The sequence below is a fragment of the Oxyura jamaicensis genome (genome assembly GCF_011077185.1).
Source record: "Oxyura jamaicensis isolate SHBP4307 breed ruddy duck chromosome 5 unlocalized genomic scaffold, BPBGC_Ojam_1.0 oxy5_random_OJ106513, whole genome shotgun sequence".
Lineage (NCBI taxonomy): Eukaryota > Metazoa > Chordata > Aves > Anseriformes > Anatidae > Oxyura > Oxyura jamaicensis.
Window position 1 is genome coordinate 1 of NW_023303966.1, and position 21,072 is coordinate 21,072.

At 54.2% G+C, this 21,072-nt stretch overlaps 2 protein-coding genes across 3 annotated transcripts; both read left to right on the forward strand.

Moving 5' to 3' along the window:
• The first annotated feature begins 6 nt into the window (after positions 1-6).
• Positions 7-15,391, forward strand: LOC118157405 (E3 ubiquitin-protein ligase ZFP91-like). 2 transcript variants are annotated; one of them, XM_035311713.1, is made up of 11 exons: positions 7-373; positions 879-904; positions 8,342-8,557; positions 8,811-8,847; positions 9,317-9,409; positions 9,886-10,008; positions 12,294-12,344; positions 12,859-12,937; positions 13,104-13,218; positions 13,714-13,813; positions 14,175-15,391. In XM_035311713.1, exons 1-11 carry the CDS (start codon positions 57-59, stop codon positions 14,683-14,685), a joined length of 1,668 nt encoding a protein of 555 aa, XP_035167604.1. In that variant the 5' UTR covers positions 7-56; the 3' UTR covers positions 14,686-15,391. The 2 variants fall into 2 exon arrangements, with proteins under 2 accessions (XP_035167604.1, XP_035167605.1); XM_035311714.1 differs by having other exon boundaries at positions 9,320-9,409.
• Positions 15,392-18,167: 2,776 nt separating this feature from the next.
• Positions 18,168-20,485, forward strand: LOC118157406 (ciliary neurotrophic factor-like). Its single transcript, XM_035311715.1, has 3 exons — positions 18,168-18,801; positions 19,107-19,618; positions 19,768-20,485. The coding sequence occupies exons 1-2, from the start codon at positions 18,685-18,687 to the stop codon at positions 19,578-19,580; spliced, it is 591 nt and encodes a 196-aa protein (XP_035167606.1). The 5' UTR covers positions 18,168-18,684; the 3' UTR covers positions 19,581-19,618; positions 19,768-20,485.
• The last annotated feature ends 587 nt before the right edge of the window (positions 20,486-21,072 follow it).

Here is a 21,072-nt window from a genome sequence, read left to right on the forward strand (position 1 = left end):
GGGGGGGCGGGAAGCAGCGCGGGGCGGCCGCCGCAGCCACTCCGCTCCCCGGCCCGATGCCGGCGGGCGGTGAGGAGGGGACCCCCGGGCACGGCCCGCCAGCCGCACCCCCCGGCCGCCGCCGCCCCGCGCCCGGCACCGAACCCGGCGAGGACTCCGGGGGCAGCCGCGTGCTGCGGGGCGGTCGTGACCGGGGCCGAGCCTCCGCCGCCGCCGCTTCGGCTTCGGGGGCGGCCGCCGCCTCCCGCCGCCGTAAAGCCGAGTATCCCCGGCGCCGCCGCAGCAGCCCCGGTGCCCGAGGAGCAGCCACCGCCGCCGAGCAGCCCGCCGCCGAGCCGCAGTCTGCAGCCAGGAAGGGCGCCCCCCGCCTCGGGTGAGAACCAGGGCCCCCGCGCCCCCCCCCCCCCCCCGGGGTCACCGCCCCCTCCCCGTGCACCGTTCTCCTGCCACGTGTCCCCGGGCCCCGGGGCAGGGGTGTGCCGGGACTGCTTTCCACCAGGGGGGTGGCCGCAGCCCCGTCCTGATGGAGTTTTGGGGCTGGCAGCCCGCTGTGTGTCTGTACAGCCGCACAGCCCTCGACAGCAGGGCTGCTCTGTGCCCCTGTAACAGCGGGGTCCCTGCGGTGTGGGTATAACCAACGTGGGTAGGGCTGGGGCTTGTTGCTGTGCTCTTATCCCCCAGTTCACCTTCCTCTGGGTGAAGCAATCCCTGTTGGTATAAGCCTCATTTTGCTTCAGCTTCTTCCAGATGAACTAACCCGTGTTGGTGTAAGGGGTTGGAAACAGCCTTTTGAAAACATTTCCATCTAACACAGTTTATTTTTTCTGCTGCCCTGCAGTAGGAGCTCCCTCTTACGGTTACCTCTTGTATTTTTTCAGGTGCACGGATAAAGCAGCTGGTAAAGGTAAGGGCTCGATGCTTGTTCGTGCAGTTGTATTCCCTCCAGAAAGTCAGGGCTTTCCCATGAAGGTAGCCAAACATCTGCTGAATCGCCCTTCCAGGGAAAGCTCTGTTGCTTGGTGACGTGCGGGTTCTTTCCAAGGTCTCTCCCAAGACTGGGGAACTGCAGCAAGCTGCCAACGAGGCTTACGTGTGCCCAACTTGCAAAAACTTTATTCCAAATAACCACTAGGGTGTTACTTTGCTATCAGAAGCTGAGACCATACGGTGCCACGGTTTGACAGCTCTCGAGCAGCTGGTAAAACCCGTGCTCGCATCTGTTCGGCTGCTGTCAGGAGTACAGGTGTGTGTGCTCAAGGGACAGCTGGAAGGTGTACGGAGATGGTGTACTCAAATATTTACGCTTGTCCTTTTCTAGCCTCGCAGTACCGAGCGGGTGGTGAATCTTACGCCTTGTTATTCCCTTAGGGATGAGATAGAAGCTGGGGGGAGAGATGGGAGTGGCTTAAGGAGCCTCATCAAGAAGGCCTTAACGACGGGGAGCAGTGGCCAGGAGCAGAAGTTCTGGCTCTCCACTGTGAGCTCTGTCCATCTACATAACAGCTTTCTATAGAAAGGTATCAGAGGGCCTTGATCCTTACCCTAGAATAAGCAGTCATTCCCCCCTGCCCCCAAATAAATTAATAGGCTTTATGCAGTGTTGGTTTAGATCTAGTATGGGCAATTGTGACAGAGGATGAAATAGCAAGGGAAATCTTAGGCCTGTGCAAATGGATTCACCTTTTCTGCTGGAGCTGCTCAGTTGTTGGCAGGCTTTCGTGCCTAGAATTTACAGGCTGCTTTTATTCTCCTAATTCTATAACTCTTTGACTTTATTCCTACGAGTCTTCAACGTTATTCAGCTCGGGTGTTGAAATCTGTCACAGTTCTAGTTGGCGAGGTGTATTTTTGCAGACCAAAACAGAATTAACCAACGTGTGTGGAGCTCAGACGCCGGTTGTGTACGTCTGCTGTTGCCAATACTCTGCCCATCCTTCTACCCAGTAAACACTTTGTCCTTCTAGGCTGAATTTTGTTGACGTGTTTTTTTTTAAAAAAAGGCATGGCATTGGCACTTAATAGGTGTACAAAGAAGTGCTGTCATGAAATATTGTAACGGTGATTACCGGTGTTTTGAGTACCTGCAAGTAGAAGTGTTTACCTTGCCGAGTTGCCCCATTTTTACCCCGGTCTCTCAGGACGTTCTTGGAAGTGGCAGATGTCTGTCTGCTGCTTCCCGGGTTCGTTGTCTGTTTAGGAGAGTGCCTTCTTAAACTTCGGCCTCCGAGAGATTCACTTGTCCTTGACTGTGAGATTAAGAAAAATACTTATTAAATTTCTTGAGTCTAGATGCCACGGACCTTCGTGTGCAAACTGGTGTCACAGTAAGAGTGCTGGGTGGCTCCGGTGAAGACCGGGAGTTCAGTGTTTGCGTCTTCTGCCTTGTGTTCTGACGTGGAATTCATCTCCTTCCGTGGCAGTTTGCGTTACGCTGTTATCCTTTACTACCACGTTTTATATCCAGGTTAGAACATGAAATTTGCTCGAGCTCAGCAGCTGCTGTTGGAGCCCGCATGCAGTAGTTGGCGCAAGTGCGGCGCGCCGTGATGTCCTGAGCATCTGCTGGAGAAATGGAAAACCTGTCCCACCAAGGCTTGTCCAGTACAATCTGTTGTCTCACAGGTTATATTTTGAAGTGAAATCGCTGCTGCTGTCAGTAAGGAAAGCCCAGAGGCGATGGCTGCGATGCCAGCCGATCTGGGCCGTCGGTCGTAACCGAAGTGCCGTGGGAGCGAGTCGCCAAGGTTTGTGTTCCTTCAGCTAGAGCCATGGGATCAGAGGGTTTGCTGCTCGTTGGCTGCGGAGCAGGGCACAAAGGTCTGTCTGCGCGGGCCCCATGGGAAGCGTAACTGGAAGGGTAAAGTCGAAGGTGCGTTGTGTCAGAGCTGGTGTGCGGCTGTGCCCTGCTGGCGTGCGCCACGGCAGCTGCAAAGTCAGCGTACCGATTGTGTTTCCTGCCCGGCCTGCTTAGTCATGCGATCGCAATATTTCCTTCGTGTGCTCCTATAAAATATTGGTGGCATAAGTAGAGCGTTGAATCTCCGCTTGAAAACGGATTCATACAGCTGTGTAAGTCACATTTGGCTTCCTACGCCGCCGCGTGCTCTCGTGGAAATAATTCTCACTTCTGTTAGGCCTGAATAATTACTGGACTATCGATGTAATTAATGTGTTCCATGTCCTTCTCTCACAAATTGAAAATCAGGTGCTTACTCTGACTTGTTAAGTTGTAGTAGCAGTCAAATGAAAGCCGCTTCTCAGATGTAATGTTACAGCCTAACTGGTTTCTGACTCTAACCCCTTTTATTAGGGGAAAAAAAAGTAAAGAGTGTGAGTGGTAGAGAAGGGGAGAGGTGATTTGTCTTGGTGATTTGTTCCTCGCTCTTTCTCTTCCTGCTCTTTTGGTGTGAGGCTACCGTAATGCAATTTGTGGGCGGCTGGTATTTTAGCTGTGCTCCCATCGTGCCGGCTTTCAGGCTGTGCTGAAGGGGAAGCCAGAGAGCATTTCTTCAAGGACCGTGAAATGGTGTGGGGAACACAAGGCTGCTCTCCAGCAGCCTGCTTCTAACCGTCAGAGAAACAACCAAGTCCACAAATCCAGGAGGGATGGAGAACTGTAAGGCTCCAGTTGTACAGAGCTGTGTTGTAGGATAGATAGCTCGTGTTATACCTCGTTATTTGTGTTCTTAAAGCTTCACACTGCTTTGGTAATGACTGCTTTTCTTGAGGCGTTTGTCAGTGTTTTGAAAGAGATGACATGACTTATAATCAAGCCTTCTAAAAATGTGCTGAATTTAAACAGTGCAGGCTGCCCGAGCCTACTTCGACTCCTGTAAGGATTTTCCTGTGTCCCGTACACAGAATTTCTCAGACCTTAGGGGAAAAAAAAGCTGTTCAGATAGAGGCTTACACTAGGATTTTTTTCCTGACTTGTTTGTTGGTTGTGCCACCCCGACAGGGGGCATTAAACATGTTTTATATGTTTACTATGTTATACTGAGGCTGTGGTCAGATGCCTATACATGTTGTGATACAGTTTCTTTTGTACCAGTCACTTTGAAACTTAATAATTCATAGTATATTCTTTTTCCCTTAACTTAATTGTACAGAGAAAGGTTAATGTTTTATTGCTGCAGGCTTACAGGAGGCTGGTAAATAAAAGCTTGAACATCCGAACAAGCGTGGCTGCAAAAAGCTGATGCAGAGTACCAAACACCTCCTGTTTCTGGAAGGAATCGAGTGGATTTTCAGGTGCCAGCAGGGCAGAGCTGGTAGGCGGCAACGCGTGGTGCCTCCGCTACAGAAGGCTGCTTGGTGCCGAGCTGGGAGATGTGCAGCGTGCGACAGGAGCGAGCAAGAAGCCCTGCTTCCAGGGGCTGACACCCTTCGTCCCCGGCGAAACCTGAGGGCAGCACGTCCCTGGGTGGTGCTGTGTTCCTCCGGCGCTCAGGAGGAAGGTCAGGCTGTGGGATGTGTGTTCGCTGCTCCCGTCCTCGACCCAGGCACACTCTTAACGCTTGCTGGGTCCGGTGAGAGTAAAAACAAAGGCAGTAAGCACCTGCTTCTGGGAAGAATCGCCTGTAAAGAAATGGCTCAGGGAGTGACGTGGCTGGAGTGAAGCAAGAAACAGGGCACAAGGAAGTGTGAGAACTACTCTGTGACTTCCTGAGCGTATCCTGCTTGAGGGGTGGGCTTCTGGTACGGGGGGGAGGGGGGGACTTCTAAGGGTGAGTTTATTGCCAGGAGTTGAAGGCGGAGGGGAAAATTTGGGATATAAATATTTCATATTCATATATATGAATGATGTGGGGCTCTGGGATGCCCAGCATGCTGAGTGAGGGTGGGATGCTACTGGGTAAGGTCTCGCAGAGAAGCGTAACAGTGCCCAGAGTTGGTTCTTTTGGTGACCCAAGCTCCTACAACAGAGCCACAGCTTTGCGCCTAATTTCCTCCCAGGCTTCCTTCTCTTCCTTTCTCTCACTGACTGGTGTTTCCTTCACAAGCTTTGGGGTTAAAGGATGTTTGACTCTTGAGTTCATGTACCTCTGTCGCTCTAATTGATGTGTTTTCTGCCCTGGACACTGTTAGCTGGAAGGCCACTGAGAAGGATCAGCGGGATGGTGAACTACCCCAGAAGGACTGCTGCTTTTATCACACTTAGTTACGGGGCAGTTCGAGGTAGGAGAAACTCCAAGATTTGGCCAAAGGATCACAAGGACGGGTTGGATTTCAAGAAGTGGATTTTTCCCCATATCTCTTGACTGGCTTCCCGTAAGATGCTGGCAGCCACCCAGCCTGCAACTGACTCCTGCAGAGGCAGCTGGAGGAGGCAGATATTATCTGCAGGGGAGTGTGAGGGCAGGGGCGTTCTGTGGCAGGTGAGTTCTGCCAGCTCAGAGCTTCTGTTGCCCCCCTGCCCTGTGATTTGGGCAGAAGACGGCAGTGCTGTGTCTTAACTGGGTTTGCATGTGCTGACTGGCCAGCAGGCCCTGCCAAAAGGGAAGCACGTAATTGGTTTTGCAACAGCTGATCCGACAAGCAAATGCTCCCTGTTTTTTGTGCTTTTCACTTGGGGCACCTTGGTGTTGTCTGGTGTACCCTTCCATTCTCCTGTGGTCTGAGTTCGTGTGGCCTGGTGTCCAGCACTGCTGTTGGCACTGGCACCACTTGTAGATGCAGAATCAACGGCAGCCTTTCCAATGGAAAGGTTTCTTTGTTTCAGTCTCGAGACGCTAGAGCAGTATCTTCATTTTCGGAAAGAACAGAGCCCAATTACCTGTAGTAACAACTCTTACTCCCTTTACCTTAGCTTGCTCCTTTCTGTAAGTACTCAAACCCTGTGAACGGAGGAGCATGTGGGTTTTGGTGCAGACGTTTGTGGGAGGAGAGGGGCAGTGCAGTATCCGTCCACAGGGCCTAGGCTTAGCCAGGTTCAGTGCAGTACCCAGGGTTAATTACTGCAAGCCGTAGGTAACTGCAAGACGTGGGCATCTCCTACCTCCTTCCACTGATGGCAGAGATGAGAACAGCCTCGATCCCTGACCTAGATGCAGATGTGAGTGCTACTGCGTCCTGCCTAACCTCAGAGGCGTGTGGAGGAATCCTAAAGTGCAGTTACAGCCCTCGCATCTCTGCTGAGAGCCTCGTGGTCACCTCTAAAGCCAAATCAGGTGGGCTAGACAGCAAAGCAGCACGGGAAGTTCTGCTCTTCTCCAAGACAGTTTCCATCTCTGCTGTTCTTTAGTTTCTGGACAGGCAGGCTGGGTCCCTCAGAAGGCTGCTTCTGTGAAGGGAAAAAATAAATTTGGATATGGGAACGTCATGAAACGTATTAAAAACCTAGGGATTGTCTTGAAATTTTAGATTTCGGGCAAGCCTTGGTGAGTGCTGATTGCAGCTGAGTACGTTGCAGATGCGTTTCTGGTGCACCTCTAACCTCGCCTTAGGGAGCTGTGCCCGCCGTAGGGAGGATGTACAGTTCCAAGGGTTCTAAACAAATAGCTCCCAAGGGCAACCAAAAACTTGTAGACAGTGCTGACATAGATGTCAAAGTAAAAATGAGAGGTCATGAGGAAAGGCTTTAATATTAAACACCTGGACTTCAGGGAAATGAAGCCAGGATGCTAGGTGCGTGGGCCTCAGGTGTACTGTGTAGAAACATCTTCTGAGGGAGGTGTGCTTCAACTCCCGAAGCGTGATCTATAAAATACTAGCTCTTACCAAGAAATCACCAGACGAGTGGTGACCGAGGGAACAGCCATCTCTTTGAGAGCAGCAGTGTGTGTTAACGCTGGCAGAATGGTGGTGCTTGATGGGAATGCTTCTAGAGAGTGGTTTCAAAGTGGTTTTGAGTTTGATTTACCATCCACATCTGAGGATGCTCACAATTAGGATTTGAAACTGTGAACTCCGTCTGTCTGAGATCCATACACCTTTTTTGGTTTCCTGGTTGTAATTCATGCTTTGACTTTGCTGTATATATATGTAAGACAAAAGACTTGGTTGCTCTTTTACAATGAGCTTGTGAGGCCTCATATCCTTTTATTCTTTCTGATTTTTCAGAGGTTGGTGATTCCAGCTCAGTTAATAAGGATGTGGGGAATGAGGGACCCAAACCAAACAGCATGCTAGAAGTTCAATTCAAAAGGTTTGATGCAAAATTAGGGAAGCATTTGCATGGGAGGGGACCTCAGGAGGTCTCTGGTCCTGGGTTCAACCTGGAGTTCCCATCCTATTGCTCAGGGGCTTTTTCCATCCAGGTCTTGAAGCCCTCCAAGGATGGAGGTCGCACAGCCGTGCTTCCAAGCCCCTCTTCCAGCCCTTGGCTGTCCTCTTGGGGAAAACTGCTTTTCCTGTGTCCCGACAAACCTGCTTGTCTCAGCTTATGGCCACAGCCCCTCATCTCCCTGCTGCGTGCTTTGTGGAGCCTGGTTTTGGGGATTTACTCCTCAGCAGGGCTGCTCCCCAGCCCATCCTTGAAGGACTATGCCCTGAGTTTGCAAGCAGGTGCTCGGGAAGTTCCTGAGCACAGGGGTACTGCTGGCTGCTGCTTGGGCAGCACAGTCCCCCCCAAACCAGACAGCTGTGAAAAGGGATGTAAGTAAAAAGGAGGGCCTCAGAGCACAGGCTCTGTGCCTCAATGCGGGTGCTTCGTGTGCTAATGCAGAGACAAGCCTGGAGTACGGAGCCCAGCCAGCTGCTTGGGATGGATTTCTTTAGCACGTCGTTGGTGAAATATCAAAAAGCATTTGAGTTCATCAAGGCCTGGTGTTCCAGCAACCACCAGAAAGTGAAATCAGGTGAACCGTACTTGGAAGTCTTGGTTTTTAGAGGGATGAACTTGCTCATGTATAATTTTAGGCAGCTCTCTTATCTTGCCAAAGCCTATCTGGAGGTCAGCCAAAAAGAAACCACCTGCAGAAGCCATAAATGAGTGCAGAGACCTCAGGCTAGTGGTACTTGTGATGCTTCTTGCTCTAGCACAAGACCAGAAACATCCAGTTTGGACTCCTCTGGATTATTACCAGGTGTACGTTTTGGATTAAGTAAGGGTTTGGGGGATTCTCCAGACACACCTCCTAATACGGGCCAATTTTGAAACTACTCTGTCATTAAACAGTTGCTGAGGTTTATAGATGTCTGTATAGCCCAGGGGAGTTCAGAGCCAGCAAATAATCATCCTACAAGCCTTTATCAGAGGCAAACGTGAGCTATTTTTAAATATTTGTGTCTTTACTCAGAGGCAATTGGAGGCAGTGCTGTTCCACACTGTGCAAGGGGCCTGAAATAGCCGTGGGGTTTACCTTTACTCCTATTAACAGGATTGCAACTTGTGTTTCAGATCCCAAAGAAGAGAAGGAAGAGGAGGAGGTTTCCAGCCCCCTCAGCCATGGCTCCGCTGCCGGCGCAGCCCGGCCCAGCAGAAGCTGGCGCAGCAGCAGGTCGGCCGCCACGGCCCGCCAGCGCGACACCGAGAACCTGCGTGCCTCCAGGTCCAAGACCGGCTCCCTGCAGCTCGTCTGCAAGTCAGAACCCAACGTGGACCAGCTTGAGTACGGTACGTGGGCAGCCCTGGCACGGAAGGTAGGCGGTGCCTGGAGACAGGCAGATCTTGGGGATCTCTGAAGGGAGCTGCACGTGGGTGTGACTTGGGGAGCTGTACGTGGCTGGTACAGGCGTGGTGCTGCTGTGTCATGGGCACCTTCTGCCACCAGTGCTCCTGGTGCTGAGTGTCAGTGGAGGTATCTCAAGACAGATGAGCTCACTGCAGAGATCGTACGATGAAACTTACTGGTGACTTTTCCTTTCAGAGGTCACGGAAGAGCATCAGTCTCCAGCTGGAATCAGGTAGGAAGCTCTTACTGCACGGTATTTCTTCATATTTAATGTCAAGAAGGGGGGGAAAATACAATTTCAAGCTTTTAGTATGCTTGTGGCAGGGTCTGTGGGAAGAATAGTAGTTGTTCTCATGCAGTCCCGAACCTTTGTATTTTTGTTCTGGATTGCTGATGGACTGCAGGTGTCAGGAGGTGTGAAGAAATGTATTTGGTAGGGGTGGGCATCTGACCTCACAGCTCTATTCCTTCTGCAGCAGGTGCTGTAATTGGTTGGGCTCACAGGAAGGGGTTGCTCTGCTTCTCCTGTTGTCTCCTGTCATTATGCTCCTCAGTCAGTGCAAGCTGTTAGCTTTCCCCAGTCACATGGGGTGAAGAAGTGCCATGTAAAAATGTCGTTCCTGTCCTGGGGGTGGTGCATGAAGGTCCTTGCAGTAGTGCTGAAGTTGCTGCTAAGCTCCTCTGTTCTCCTTTTCTCCCAGCAGCGATGATGAGGAAGAGATCCTTGTCAGCGAGGAAGAAGTTCCCTTCAAAGACGATCCAAGAGATGAGACCTACAAGCCCCATCTAGAAAAGTAAATTAAATTACCTACTTAGTGTTTGTAGGCCAATAACAATCTGACATAGCAGTTGAACAAGCCTAATATGGCCCAGAGAACCTGTGCTACTTGCTAAGGTGGAACGGCTCCCATTGAACTGCTTCCCTACTGCCTACAGCTATTGGGACCATTCTTCTCTAGTGGTCTGGAGCTATTAGAGCCCTGCCGGCTTCAGGTTCTTCCTTGACCCTACTTCCAGATGAGAAAAATGGGATTTGATTAAAATATTAACTACTACTTGGTTTTCGCTCAAGTCTTTGTAAGAATCAGGCTCTACTTTTCAGTAGTGCGGAAGGTGAGAAGCCCTTGGTGTTAACATGCCGAAGAACCAGGCACTGCCAGCCAGAGGTGCTCGGAAGAAGCTAAGAGGAGAGCAAGGCACGAGGGTGTCTTTGAATACACGCGGGTGGCCACTTAACATGGAGTAATACACTGTGGTTGTGTCTTTGTAGGGAAACCCCAAAGCAAAGGAGAAAAGCTGGCAAGGCGAAAGAGGAAAAAGAGAAGCAGAAAGAGATTAAAGTAGAGGTAAAAGAAGAGAGTGAGTTTCATGAAGATGAAGAGCCGCCAAGGAAGTGAGTACAACTCTGTAACTGTATGTACCAGTGTGCGTTATGCACTTTGCACTCGTGGTAGCATACAAGAGCATTTTTTGTTGCTGTTGTTTTCCCCCTTCATGGTTTTAAAGACAATGGGGCAGAGCCTCTTGTTCTTACAGAAGTACTGCTTCGTAGTGTCCTGCCCATGTTCGGCAAGGAAAAATAGTTCATGTTTTTATTTAGTTCAGGCAAGTTTTTTTCTTTTTCTCCCCCATGGTGTGGTGTAGTCAGCCTACCTGGATGTGGCCACATCCTGTGAAATACTTCAGAGAATTTTTAAAAAAACAGGCTTCAGCTGTGATGTCTGAAGTGTGCTAGGCTGATGTGTATTAGGCTGTTAGAAAGCCAGTCTGGGAAGGCCAGTTCTCTTCTGTTGTGTGCCTGGAGACAGATGGGAGAGCGCTTTGTTCACATCGTGTGGGAAGTGTCATTTCAGTATGCCTGGGACTAACATAACAAAGCTCGGGAAGAACTGCTGGGTTCTCTCTTCTTTTGGAGGAACAGAGAACAAACTTAGATTGCCCAGTTGGTCACTGGTACTTTGAGTGGAGCCTCAAAATACATGAGTGTCCTCGCACCTGAACTCCATTCTGAAGCTTGCCTTCTGGCAAATGAGGGAAATTGGATTTGTGTCAGGGTCAAAAGAATTCTTTGAGGTAGGCTGGAAAAAAAAACAGCTCTTGTACTTGGTCTCATCCATGAGAAATGGGAGCAAATGTGGCTCCCTCTGCTGGCCTGCGGTGCGGGGCTTTGCACACCTCTGTTGGAACTTCTGGTGCTGTTTCGAAGCTGTAGCAGGACCCATTTATTGTGGAGGGAAGTACGGATGTTTGTATTTTTGAGAAGGTTTTCTCCTCCTACCGGTGGCTTTCGGAGGCTTGTGGTTGTGTTGTTGGATTGGTGCTGCTTTTGCCCATAAGAACCTGTGCAGCCTCTGAAGGCTTGGCTTGAATGCTGCGTGCCTGCTCAGCTTGTTGACTGGCATGGCCTCACCATCGATAAAGATGTCTCGATGCAGTCTAGAAAAGACTGCATCAGTCTGCTGTTCAGTGTCTTGGTGCAGCAGTGTGATCAAGCAGGCGCGCTGTCCGGGGTAGAGCTGTTGCCTGGGGGCTTTATTTTACATGTAGGTGCAGGTCTGCTCAGAGCATAGACTATTTTGTCTTGACAGGTGTGTAAGCTGTTATAGGTAATTCAGGCAACTGAAAAATAGCTGCTAGACTATCAATCCCTTTCTTCCTAGCCTCCCAGACTGACGTGTTTCACGTGGTATGAAATGTTGCCCAACAGAGCAGAGGAAATAAAAGGCACCATCAGTTCTGGACTGTGTGGGCAAAATTATCTGTTTATAAAAAAAATCATTAGGAAATGGGAGGGCTTGTGAGAACAAACCACATAAGGCATTTATTGCTCAAGAATATTGCCTTCCTCTGAATCTGCATCAAACTTGGCCTTTATTGATTTATCTAGAGCTTGCATTAACGAGGTGATAGCTTGCTGTCTGCCTGCAGCAGGAACCTATAAAAGCAGAATCTTGCGTGCTCACGTGCAGCCTGGAAAGGCCTGAATTTAATCAAGGGCTGCAAGTTGGTTAGACAGTCGCAGGTTTGAAAGAAAAATGTGAAGCGTGTGATGCCTGGTAGAGGGTTTTTAAAATAGCAGTTCCTCACTTTATTGTGGCAGAAGACTTGGTAATTTGTAACCACAGCCTGCTGGGCTGTGGCTGCCTGGTACCTGTTCACTGGTGTTTGATGGGTTGTGAATGATGGGCTGAGGCAATGCGGGAAAATGTTCTGAATTCTACGTTCAGCCCTAGTCTTGCAACCACAATTCACTTGGCTGTATCGGGAGTGGTAGAGTGGTGTGAGCTCTGTCATAACCAACAAATGCCACGCAGGAAAAAAAAGAAGTGACCCAGGTATCAAAAACGTGAGGATCACTTTCACAGGGACTGGTCTTCCGCATGATGCAGGAGCTGCGCAAAATGCAGGGACAATTCACATGAAGGCCTGGTTACTCCCTTTCCTTAGGGGACCTGCCCATCTACCACACGAGTAATAACTCCTTTGAAACTCCTTGGTAGCTCGTCAGCCACTTTGACCCAGAGCGGGTGCCTGTTTAATTCTGAGTTGCTGGGTGCAGTGTTATTTTTCAGCCTAACATTGCAGAAGGGTTCTGTAGTGTTGGAGCACACAGCTGAAAACCTCTGCGCAGTACCGATGTAAAGTGGCCTCTTTCAATTCTCTCTGTAACTGCTGCAGGAGGGGAAGGAGAAGAAAGGATGACAAGAGCCCGAGGTTGCCCAAGAGAAGGTAAGTCAATCCCCCCTACTCAGTTCTGGTCTGAAGACTTGCTTCCTTCGTGTCCTACACAGATGTTAATCGTCTTAGAGGCATCTCTCTCACACAATGCAGAAATCTGCATTAAGGGGAGGAACAAAAATAGTAGCATGTGTTGACTTCCCTGCTTCCCTTCCCTTTTTTTCCCTGTGGGTGTTAAGTTTGGTTTCTTCCCAGCCATTTTTTTAATCTTACCTGAGTTGATCCCTGCCTTGGCAGCGTACAGAGGTGAGGTTTTGGGGAGCTTTGCATCTGGGTTTTTTCCAGCTCTGAGAGCCCTCAGATAGTTCTAGGAACAGAGCGGACTGTTGGCCAGAATCTCTATAAGCATAGCCCAAGCAGGAATACTGGAGCAGTGATGCCGTGCTCTCAGGTTACCAAACTGCTCTCACGTTACCGAACTGCACTCACATTCATTGATCTCATGCTGCCTTCCCTTCGGATTTCTCAGCTGACCTCTCTGCTCGTTTCCTTACCGGCCTCTTAGGAAGAAGCCCCCGATACAGTACGTCCGCTGTGAGATGGAAGGCTGTGGCACCGTGCTGGCTCACCCACGGTACCTGCAGGTGGGCCGAGATGTTCTGCTGTTCGGTGGCATACGCGTGAGGGCAGGGCAGGGCCATCTGCGTCAGGGCCCTTCACTGTGGAGGGGGGCCCTCTGGGATCAGAGTGCTTCAGCCATCGTCTTAGCCATGTCAAGAGAGCTCACGGCCTTTCACTCTCCTTTTTCAGCATCACATCAAGTACCAGCACTTGCTGAAGAAAAAATACGTGTGTCCCCATCCCTCCTGCGGCCGGCTCTTCCGCCTCCAGAAGCAGCTGCTGCGGCATGCCAAACACCACACAGGTACAGGGAGGTGGGAGACAGATCCAAACTCCTCCCTGGGTCGTGGAACAGAGGAAGGGTGGGGGGAAACCTCCAGTGCTGAAGGACAGAGTGCTAAGGCAGGTGGTACAGACTTGCAGCAGCGCAAGAATGTTACGCACTTCGAGATTACAATCTTTTAAGGAAATGAAAGGAAATGGGCTATGGAATTCTTGATTCACCCTCTGGCAAGTATCATCCAGGGGTTCTGGAGAGGGATAAAACAAGCCAAGCTTTATCCTAATTTGCCACCCTTCAGCACTGGTCAGAATGGATACTTAGCTCATAGTGTTAATCGTGCCTTCACTCTCCTGCAGTTTCTGTGGTGTCCTGTGGGACGCCTCCTCCCTTGCTGTCTGCTGGCCTCCCAGCACTTCTCGTTCTGCTGCTTCCTGGGCAGCTTTGCCTACAGCACGAGGGCAGGGAGAGCCGGCAGGTCTGCAGGGGAGTAACGCTGCGACCGGTGTTGCTTTTCAGATCAAAGGGATTACATCTGCGAGTACTGTGCCCGGGCGTTTAAGAGTTCTCATAACTTGGCGGTGCACCGAATGATCCATACGGGCGAGAAGCCCTTGCAGTGAGTACCTCAGTGTCTCTTACCCTCCTGAGTGACCCGTGGATGTATCTGCTCTTGGCCTGCTCTGAGAGCAGGGTCAGCTCTGAAGGCAGGGCTGGGACCTGTTCCTGGCCTCCCAGCTCCCTTTAAACACGCAGCTGTAGGAGCGTTAGGATTGCTGCTTGTTGTCTCACCTGTTCCTTCGGGCAGTGCCTCAGATCTGAGGAGCATGAGTAAGCCCCTGTAAATCTCTCTGGAAGAGCTGGCGCCGTGGTGGCATCCCGTGTTAATGAGCCCCTGCCGCTTGCCTGGGCTGCCTCCGTCTACACAAACGCGTGCCGATGTCCCTTTGTTGTGACCTCCCCCTTCTCCCCTTCCCCAGGTGTGAGATCTGTGGGTTCACCTGCCGGCAGAAGGCTTCCCTGAACTGGCACATGAAGAAGCACGACGCCGACTCTTTCTACCAGTTCTCCTGCAACATTTGCGGCAAGAAATTCGAGAAGAAGGACAGCGTTGTGGCCCACAAAGCCAAGAGCCACCCCGAAGTGCTTATTGCTGAAGCGCTGGCCGCCAACGCGGGTGCCCTGATCACCAGCACTGACATCCTGGGCACTAACCCCGAGGCCATCGCACCGCCCACCGATGGCCAGGGCCTCCCCCTTCTTCCCGACCCCCTGGGAAGCGCTGCCCCGGCGGATTGCCTGCTGCTGAACCCCGACGGGATGCCCAAGACGTATTGCGGCGGGGCGGAGCGCGTGAGCCTGGTGGCTGACGGCAAGCTCTTCGTGGGCAGCGGCAGCAGCGCGACCCCAGAAGGGCTGGTCATGAACACAGAGATCCTGGGAGCCACCACGGAGGTGCTCATCGAAGATTCAGACTCCACTGGACCCTAGTGGGCGGGGAGCACGTGGGTGCTGGGACAGCTCGGACTCTGTATTTAAAAGGAAAAATAATGGAGACGCGTATTGAAAGAGAAAAGTGAAGCAAAACTTAAAATACTAGTAAATAACCGAAGGGTCTGCTCTCCTCCGGCGTGGATCACGGCACGTCCTCTTTCTCCCACCCACTTCTGTCTTGTCACTGCTCCTTTTAGGAAAGGGGCACACGCTGCCGTTACCAGAGCAAGTTGGACTGAGCGATGGATTTCTCCGAGGGAGGGGGAATGGCCGGAAAACCCTTTGCTCTGCCCCAAAGCAGATGCCTTTCTTGACGTGGCCCCACTTGCAAACTAGAAAGCATTTCGGTGTGCTCTGGATGAGTTTCTTAGGACTCCCTTCCGCCCCGTGGTCCCAACTTCTATGCACCACTGCACTCTGGTCCTTGCAGTCTCCTTCTTCTTCTGGGGTTGGGAGTTTGGCTTGGCACTTTAGGCCCCCTCGGCAGGGTGAGCTGTGGAGGAGCACGCGTCCCCGGCCTCACCGCGCTCCTCCGCGCTGTCTCTGGCAGGAAGTTGAGGGAACGCCCTGGCTCGTAGATCATGTTTGCTTGGAGAGGCCCCGGGGGCTACGGGAGCCCTGCGTGGGAGAGGCAAGGAGGAGCATCCCAGTTTGACGACAGTAATTTGCACTTTGAACATGTTTCGTTTTTGTGTTGTGGTAACGAGATTCCTTTATTTATTGATAAAAAAGGGTCGGTATTTTCTAGTTCTGTTGGCGGTGGGTGGGGGTGGCAGGGGTTTGGGCTGTTCCCCAGGAGGCTCCTTCACGCTAGGGAGTCGCAGGGAGCATGCTGTGCCACCCTGAGAGCCGCTGGGAGGAGAGCTGAGGGAAGGCAGTGTTCTGGAGTCAGATCTCTCTCGTAGCTTCCCCAGAGTCGGGGGAGAGCCCCCGGAGAAGAGCCCGTTTGCAGTGGGAGTCTTTGCGGCAGCGTTTTAGCAGGAGGATGAGGTGAGTGCTGGAACGGCTGGCTGTCATCTCCTTCCCTCCCAGCTCCTTGCATTAAGTGCTCTTTCTGCGTCCCCTGGCTCCGTAGCCTCGCGGGGAAGGACATCGTTAGCCAGGAACTTGTTCTCGTGACTTAGGGCCGTTGTGAGCCGCTTGCTGGCGGGGGATGCCGTGCTCCTCATCCACCTCTGCCTCTCCTTTCTGGGTCTAGGCACAAGATACAGAAGCAGAGACCGGGTACGGTCGTGTCAGGCAGATTTATCCAAGGCGATAGGCTGAGGGAGGAGGAAGGGGCCGTCGGCTCGCTCCCTGCCTCCGTTCTGGGGAGCGCTGTGCAGCTGTGTGCTCGAAGCTCCTCACTCCCGCACAGAGCGCCCCTGCTTTCCCTGGAGCCCGGTAGCTTGAGTGTCGCCTGCTGGCGTAGCTGGGACAGACCCGCACCCTCGGAGAGGATGTGACACGTCTGGTATTTAGACTCGGATCTTTTTCGCTCTGTTCTCTGAAACTGTGTGTGGAGACTCAGTGGCCTTGAATCCTTAGTGTTTTTTTTTTTTTTTTTGGAAGAGGTGAAAAATAACCTGGGCTTTTTGTTGGTTTACTTGTTTCTCATTTTTTTTGGTTGGGTTTATGTGCTTGGAACAGAGCCCAGGTGTTCTGTCCAAGCGCACGGTTAGCAAATCGGTCTGTAACACAGCAGCCAGGCAAAATCGGGTGTCTGGGGTCTGGAGAACAGCAATAAAATGTGGAATTCAATTGGAAACTCTTACAGGAAACTGACTCTAACCACCCACTCTGTCCCCTGCGCTGCCTGGAAATCCAGCTCTGGCCCGAGCCTGAGAGCTTTTATGGGGTCATTTGTCCTGATTTCCCCTTTCCCTTCCCCACTGACATCCACGTCTGTGTCAGAACAAGCCAAAATGCTTCTGGTGTGGGGGCAGCTTTTGCTCAGGCAGTTTGCAACCCCGGTGTCTCGTGCCCTGGGTGTGAGCAGCCTCTGTTCCTTGAGCGTGCTTCTCCTGGGGGTAGGCAGGAGGGCTGCAGCACCCCTGGGCAGGCAGCTCCTGGAACACTGCACACGGCAGGCACGCAGTGGGGTGGTGGTGAGCCACACAAGCCAGTTTCCTTAGCTGGGGTGATACAGCTCCCTGCTTGGATCAATTTGTTGTGATTTCCAGGGCAGAGTTGGAGGGTGGCCAACTGGCTTTCCCCCTCCCCACTCACCTTCCAAACCAAAGGGTCACAGCACAGAGAGGTTCAGACCCAACCCTGACGGTTTCTCCCACCAGCAGGGAGGGTGTCCTGACCGGAGCCGTGGGGGCAAACACCTCTCCTGCCTTGAGTCCCGCTGCCTGTAGGGCGTGTGCCAGTGTTGTAGGGGCTGCCTGTTTTGTCCCCGGGTTGCTGCAGCCCCTCTGCTGCTTCTTAGGCCCTGCAATCGCCCCCGCGAGAGGAGCGGAGCAGGCAGAGCCTTGCACAGAACACTAAAGGGAGAGCTTGGGGTTTTGTTCTCCGAGATTGACACTAAAATGCTTCTGGGCCACCAGCTTGCTCCCCGGTGGTGCTGCAACACGCAGCACGTGGCTGGGAGGCGAGGGAGCCTGCCTCGGCCTGCGCCTGCCCCTGCTGCCCTGAGCAGAGCAGTGCAGTTGGGTCAGCAGCTGCGGGACCCAGCAGCTTGCTTGCCTCCCACCTCATTCCTGGCCTCGAGACCTCTGATCCCTGCCTCGCCCTCCCATGCGCCCCCTCATAGCTTCCCTTTTTCTTTTTCTGGTCTCGGCGGGTTGCCTGCCTGTCCTCTAACCACAGCCTGCTCGCCCTGCTGCAGGAGAGACTGGTGTAACTCCTTTCCTCTGCCCTTCCCTGCCCTACAACTGACACAGCCCTCCTGCTGCCCCTTCCCACGGCGTCTCTCCTTCACTCGCATGCAGTTTGCTTCAATAAATTATTGTAGTAGTTTGCAATAAACTCTTTTTGTATTTTCCCCTGTATTTATTTATTATTTTTTCTCCTCCTCCCCCTGAGGGAAGCCAGGGCCTTTCTCCTGCAGGCGTGCGGTGGGGTGGGCTGCGGGCAGGGGGCTCGGCAGCGCTTTTTGCAGTAGCCACCAGGTGGCACCGGTGCTGCTGGGCTAACCCGGGGGGGCTGGGGCTTGCCCCCCATCCCTGCTAGCCCCCATGTCCCCCCTGGTAGCCCTGAGCCTCTCCCCGGTAGCCCCAAGCCAGGGCAGGGCTCATCGTGGTGCGGTTGTAAAGGGAAGCTGCTTTTCAACTCCCATTTTCTCTTAAGCTGGGTAACACGTAACCAAAATAAACATCTTGAGGAAAAAGCAAATAAACCCCAAGAGGGCTGGTTTTTGTGTGGTGCTTGTGTTTGGGGGGGGGAAATCAAGGGCCTCGTCTGTGGCTCTGCTTCAGGGCAGGCCCCTGCAGGGAATGGTGGCTGGGTTTGGGGGGCATGCAGCGAGAAGAGGGCACCAGGCAGGGCCCTGAAGCCCCGAGGGGTTTGGGGTGAATAGCACCCCATCCCACAGCCGGGGCTGGGTGTCCCCGTGTCCCCTGTGCCCTGCTCAGGCCCCAGGCTGCTGCTGTTGAGCAACGTCCCGGCTTTGCTCGCCTCTTCCCGGCAGCGGTTTCCCGCGCTCTGGCCTGAGTAGGGGGAATGGGGCCGGGGCTGGGGGCTCAGCCCGGCGCTCATTTCACTGCGGGGAGGCAGGAGAGGGTCCGAGCCGGGGCTGGGAGAGCCTCCTGCTGCTGCTGGGCGAGACCGTTCCGGGCAACAGGCTTAGAGAGTGGCAAAGCGTGGGGGAATTAGGGAAATAATCTGTTGCTGTTGATCCCAGAGGCGGGAATTCGCAGCGTCGTGCCAGGCCCCAGGCACGGAAGAGGGGGAGAGCCGGGCCAGCGGACGCGTGAGCAGAGCTCCCGGCTGGAATGCACCAGCTCAGCACGGGATTGTCCTTCCTGGGCCAGGCGGGCGCCGCGCCGTGAGCCCGGGACGACCGCCTGGGCCATGGCAGCAGCAGACACCCCCTCGGCCACCACCCTCCGGCGCCGCGACCTGTGCAGCCGCGGCATCCGCCTGGCCAGGAAGATGCGTGCGGACGTTGCCGACCTCCTGGACATCTACGTGAGTTCATCTCTGCCCGCGCCCCGAGGCTGCTGCCAGCGGGGTCTGGGTCTGACGCCGGGCGGCTGTGACGGGGCGCGGGGCCTCTGGCACGCGGCCGAGCCGCTGAGCTTTGGGACGAAATGCTGCCAACGCCTCCGCCTTGGGGTCTCAACACTGCGGATTGGTGCTGGGGTGATCTTCTGCCTTTCAGCAGCTGCCCCCGTGCCCAAAATCATCACGGCTCGGGGTGGCAGCAGGGGGCTGCTGAAGGTCCCTGTTTCTCCCGGCGCCGCTGAGCCCCGGCTGTGTTTTTCCCCGTGCAGGTGGAACGGCAGGGCCTGGACGCCTCGGTCAGCGTGGCGGCGGTGGAGGGGGTGCCGGCGGCAGCGGCGGAGCACTGGAGCGAGCAGACGGGGACGCAGCGGCTCCTGGACAACCTGGCGGCGTACCGGGCCTTCCGCGCGCTGCTGGCCCAGATGCTGGAGGAGCAGCGCGAGCAGCTGGGCGACGCCGACGCCGCGCTGGGCCGGGCGCTGGCGGCCGTCCTGCTGCAAGTCTCGGCCTTCGCCTACCACCTCGAGGAGCTGCTGGAGCTGGAGAGCCGCGGGCCCCCCGGTGACGAAGGGGACGGGCCCCCCGCGCCCCCTCGCCTCAGCCTCTTCGAGCAGAAGCTGCGGGGCCTGGGGGTGCTGCGGGAGCTGGCCCAGTGGGCCGTGAGGTCCGTGAGGGACCTGCGGCAGCTCGCCCGGCCCGGCCCCGGCGCTGGCTCAGCCCCTGGCCTGGCCGAGGGCCAGTGATGGCCACACGGGGTGTAGGGAGCCTGGGTTTGGTTAGGGTTTAGCAGGGGGGGTCCGTCCAGCAGGACTCCTTTCCCACCCCTGCCGAGGGCTGCTCACAGTCACGGGGGGTTTTGGGGTGGGGGGCGGACAGGGGGGAGCACGCCACTAACCCCAGAGCCCCCACGCTTTTGGTGCCGTTCCCTGGGGGCTCTTTTTCCCTGCAAGGGAAGCAGAGGCACGGGGAGGGAAGCCCTGGAAGGACAAGGCTCGGGATGAATCTGGCTCTGCGTTTTGGGTTTGCAGGGCCCAGAGGCTGTAATCCTTCGTGAGCAAGGACAGGGCTGGCCTGTGCCGTGAGACTTGCTTGGTTGCTGCCTCTGTTCATGGCTTGATGCTGCTTCACGAGGAGGGGAGCTGTGGTGGGGCTCTTATAGAGGCAAGGCGGGAGTAAAGGGATGTGAAAATAGCACCTGGTGAAAGGAATTGTAACCCTGTTTGCAAGACCCAAGGCTTTGTCCCCTTCAGGTGGTTCATTTCCTTCCCTGCCGGCTGCTCCTGCCCAATTTGTGTTCTCTGTGCATTCAATTTCTGCTCTAACTGCATGGGGAGGGGGTGGTGGGGGTTTGCGCAGGATGGCATTTCTCAACTGCTCCGACAATCCAGCAGAGAGCATCGGTTAACCGAGGGCTGACTTGGAAGACCCTCCACAAGGAGGCTGGTGCCTCCAGGCCACAATTAGGACTGGAGATGGCCTGGAGAAACGAACAGCCCCAACCTGCATCTCATACCCTGCGAAGGGAGCAGCCGGGAGGCTTCGCAGCTGCCTTGGGCTTTTATTTTTATTTTTATTTTTATTTTTTTTTTTCCTTGATGGCTGTGATGGCTGCTGGCTGCTGAGCAAATAAAGTGCCTGGGAGATCTTCTGGGGAGCCGTGACTTCTTGGAGGAGGAGGGATGGTAGGACCGAGCCTTGCCGGGCTCTCCGTGGGCTGCCCTGCTCCTGCCCCAGCCAGCGCTTCTCTCCATGCCTGGGTGGCCTTGGGAGGGTCCTGAGGGTCCCTCCCTGTGGGGTGAGGGTTTTGGGAGGGATGGGATGCTCTGGGAGGAAGATCGAGGAACCTGCAGAGGTGTTGGAGTCCACCAGGGAGGTACAACCAGCATCGTGCCCTGTCTCTGTGTGCCTCTGCCTTCCTCCGTGCCCCCTCAGAGCAAAACCAAGGGGTCCCCATTCCCTGGTGTGCGGGGGGAAAGCCTGGGAGCGTGGTGAGGGCACGCGGCTTGGAAATGCCCAGCCAGCCCTGCACAAAGCCGCTTTGTCCCCGCGGGCGGTGGAGGCGCCGGGCACAGTGCCCGCTGCAGAACCACTGGCGTCTGCAGGGGCGTGGGGGGCACCGCGGGGGGGCAAAGGGCAGGGCACATGGGGCACGGGGCTGGGCTGCCCCGTGGGGCGAGGGTGCCCAGCGGGTGGGGTGTGCAGGTGCCTGCCTTTGGTGGGTGACAGCCACGAGGC

What these genes read in the sequence shown, in the direction of transcription:
- LOC118157406 (XM_035311715.1), top strand. Translation starts at nt 18,685, where the DNA reads ATGGCAGCAGCAGACACCCCCTCGGCCACCACCCTCCGGCGCCGCGAC. An exon ending in CCGACCTCCTGGACATCTAC is followed by an intron (nt 18,802 to 19,106) that starts GTGAGTTCATCT and finishes TTCCCCGTGCAG; the next exon opens with GTGGAACGGCAGGGCCTGGA.
- LOC118157405 (XM_035311713.1), top strand. Translation starts at nt 57, where the DNA reads ATGCCGGCGGGCGGTGAGGAGGGGACCCCCGGGCACGGCCCGCCAGCC. An exon ending in CGTGGACCAGCTTGAGTACG is followed by an intron (nt 8,558 to 8,810) that starts GTACGTGGGCAG and finishes TTTTCCTTTCAG; the next exon opens with AGGTCACGGAAGAGCATCAG. An exon ending in GATGAAGAGCCGCCAAGGAA is followed by an intron (nt 10,009 to 12,293) that starts GTGAGTACAACT and finishes TAACTGCTGCAG; the next exon opens with GAGGGGAAGGAGAAGAAAGG.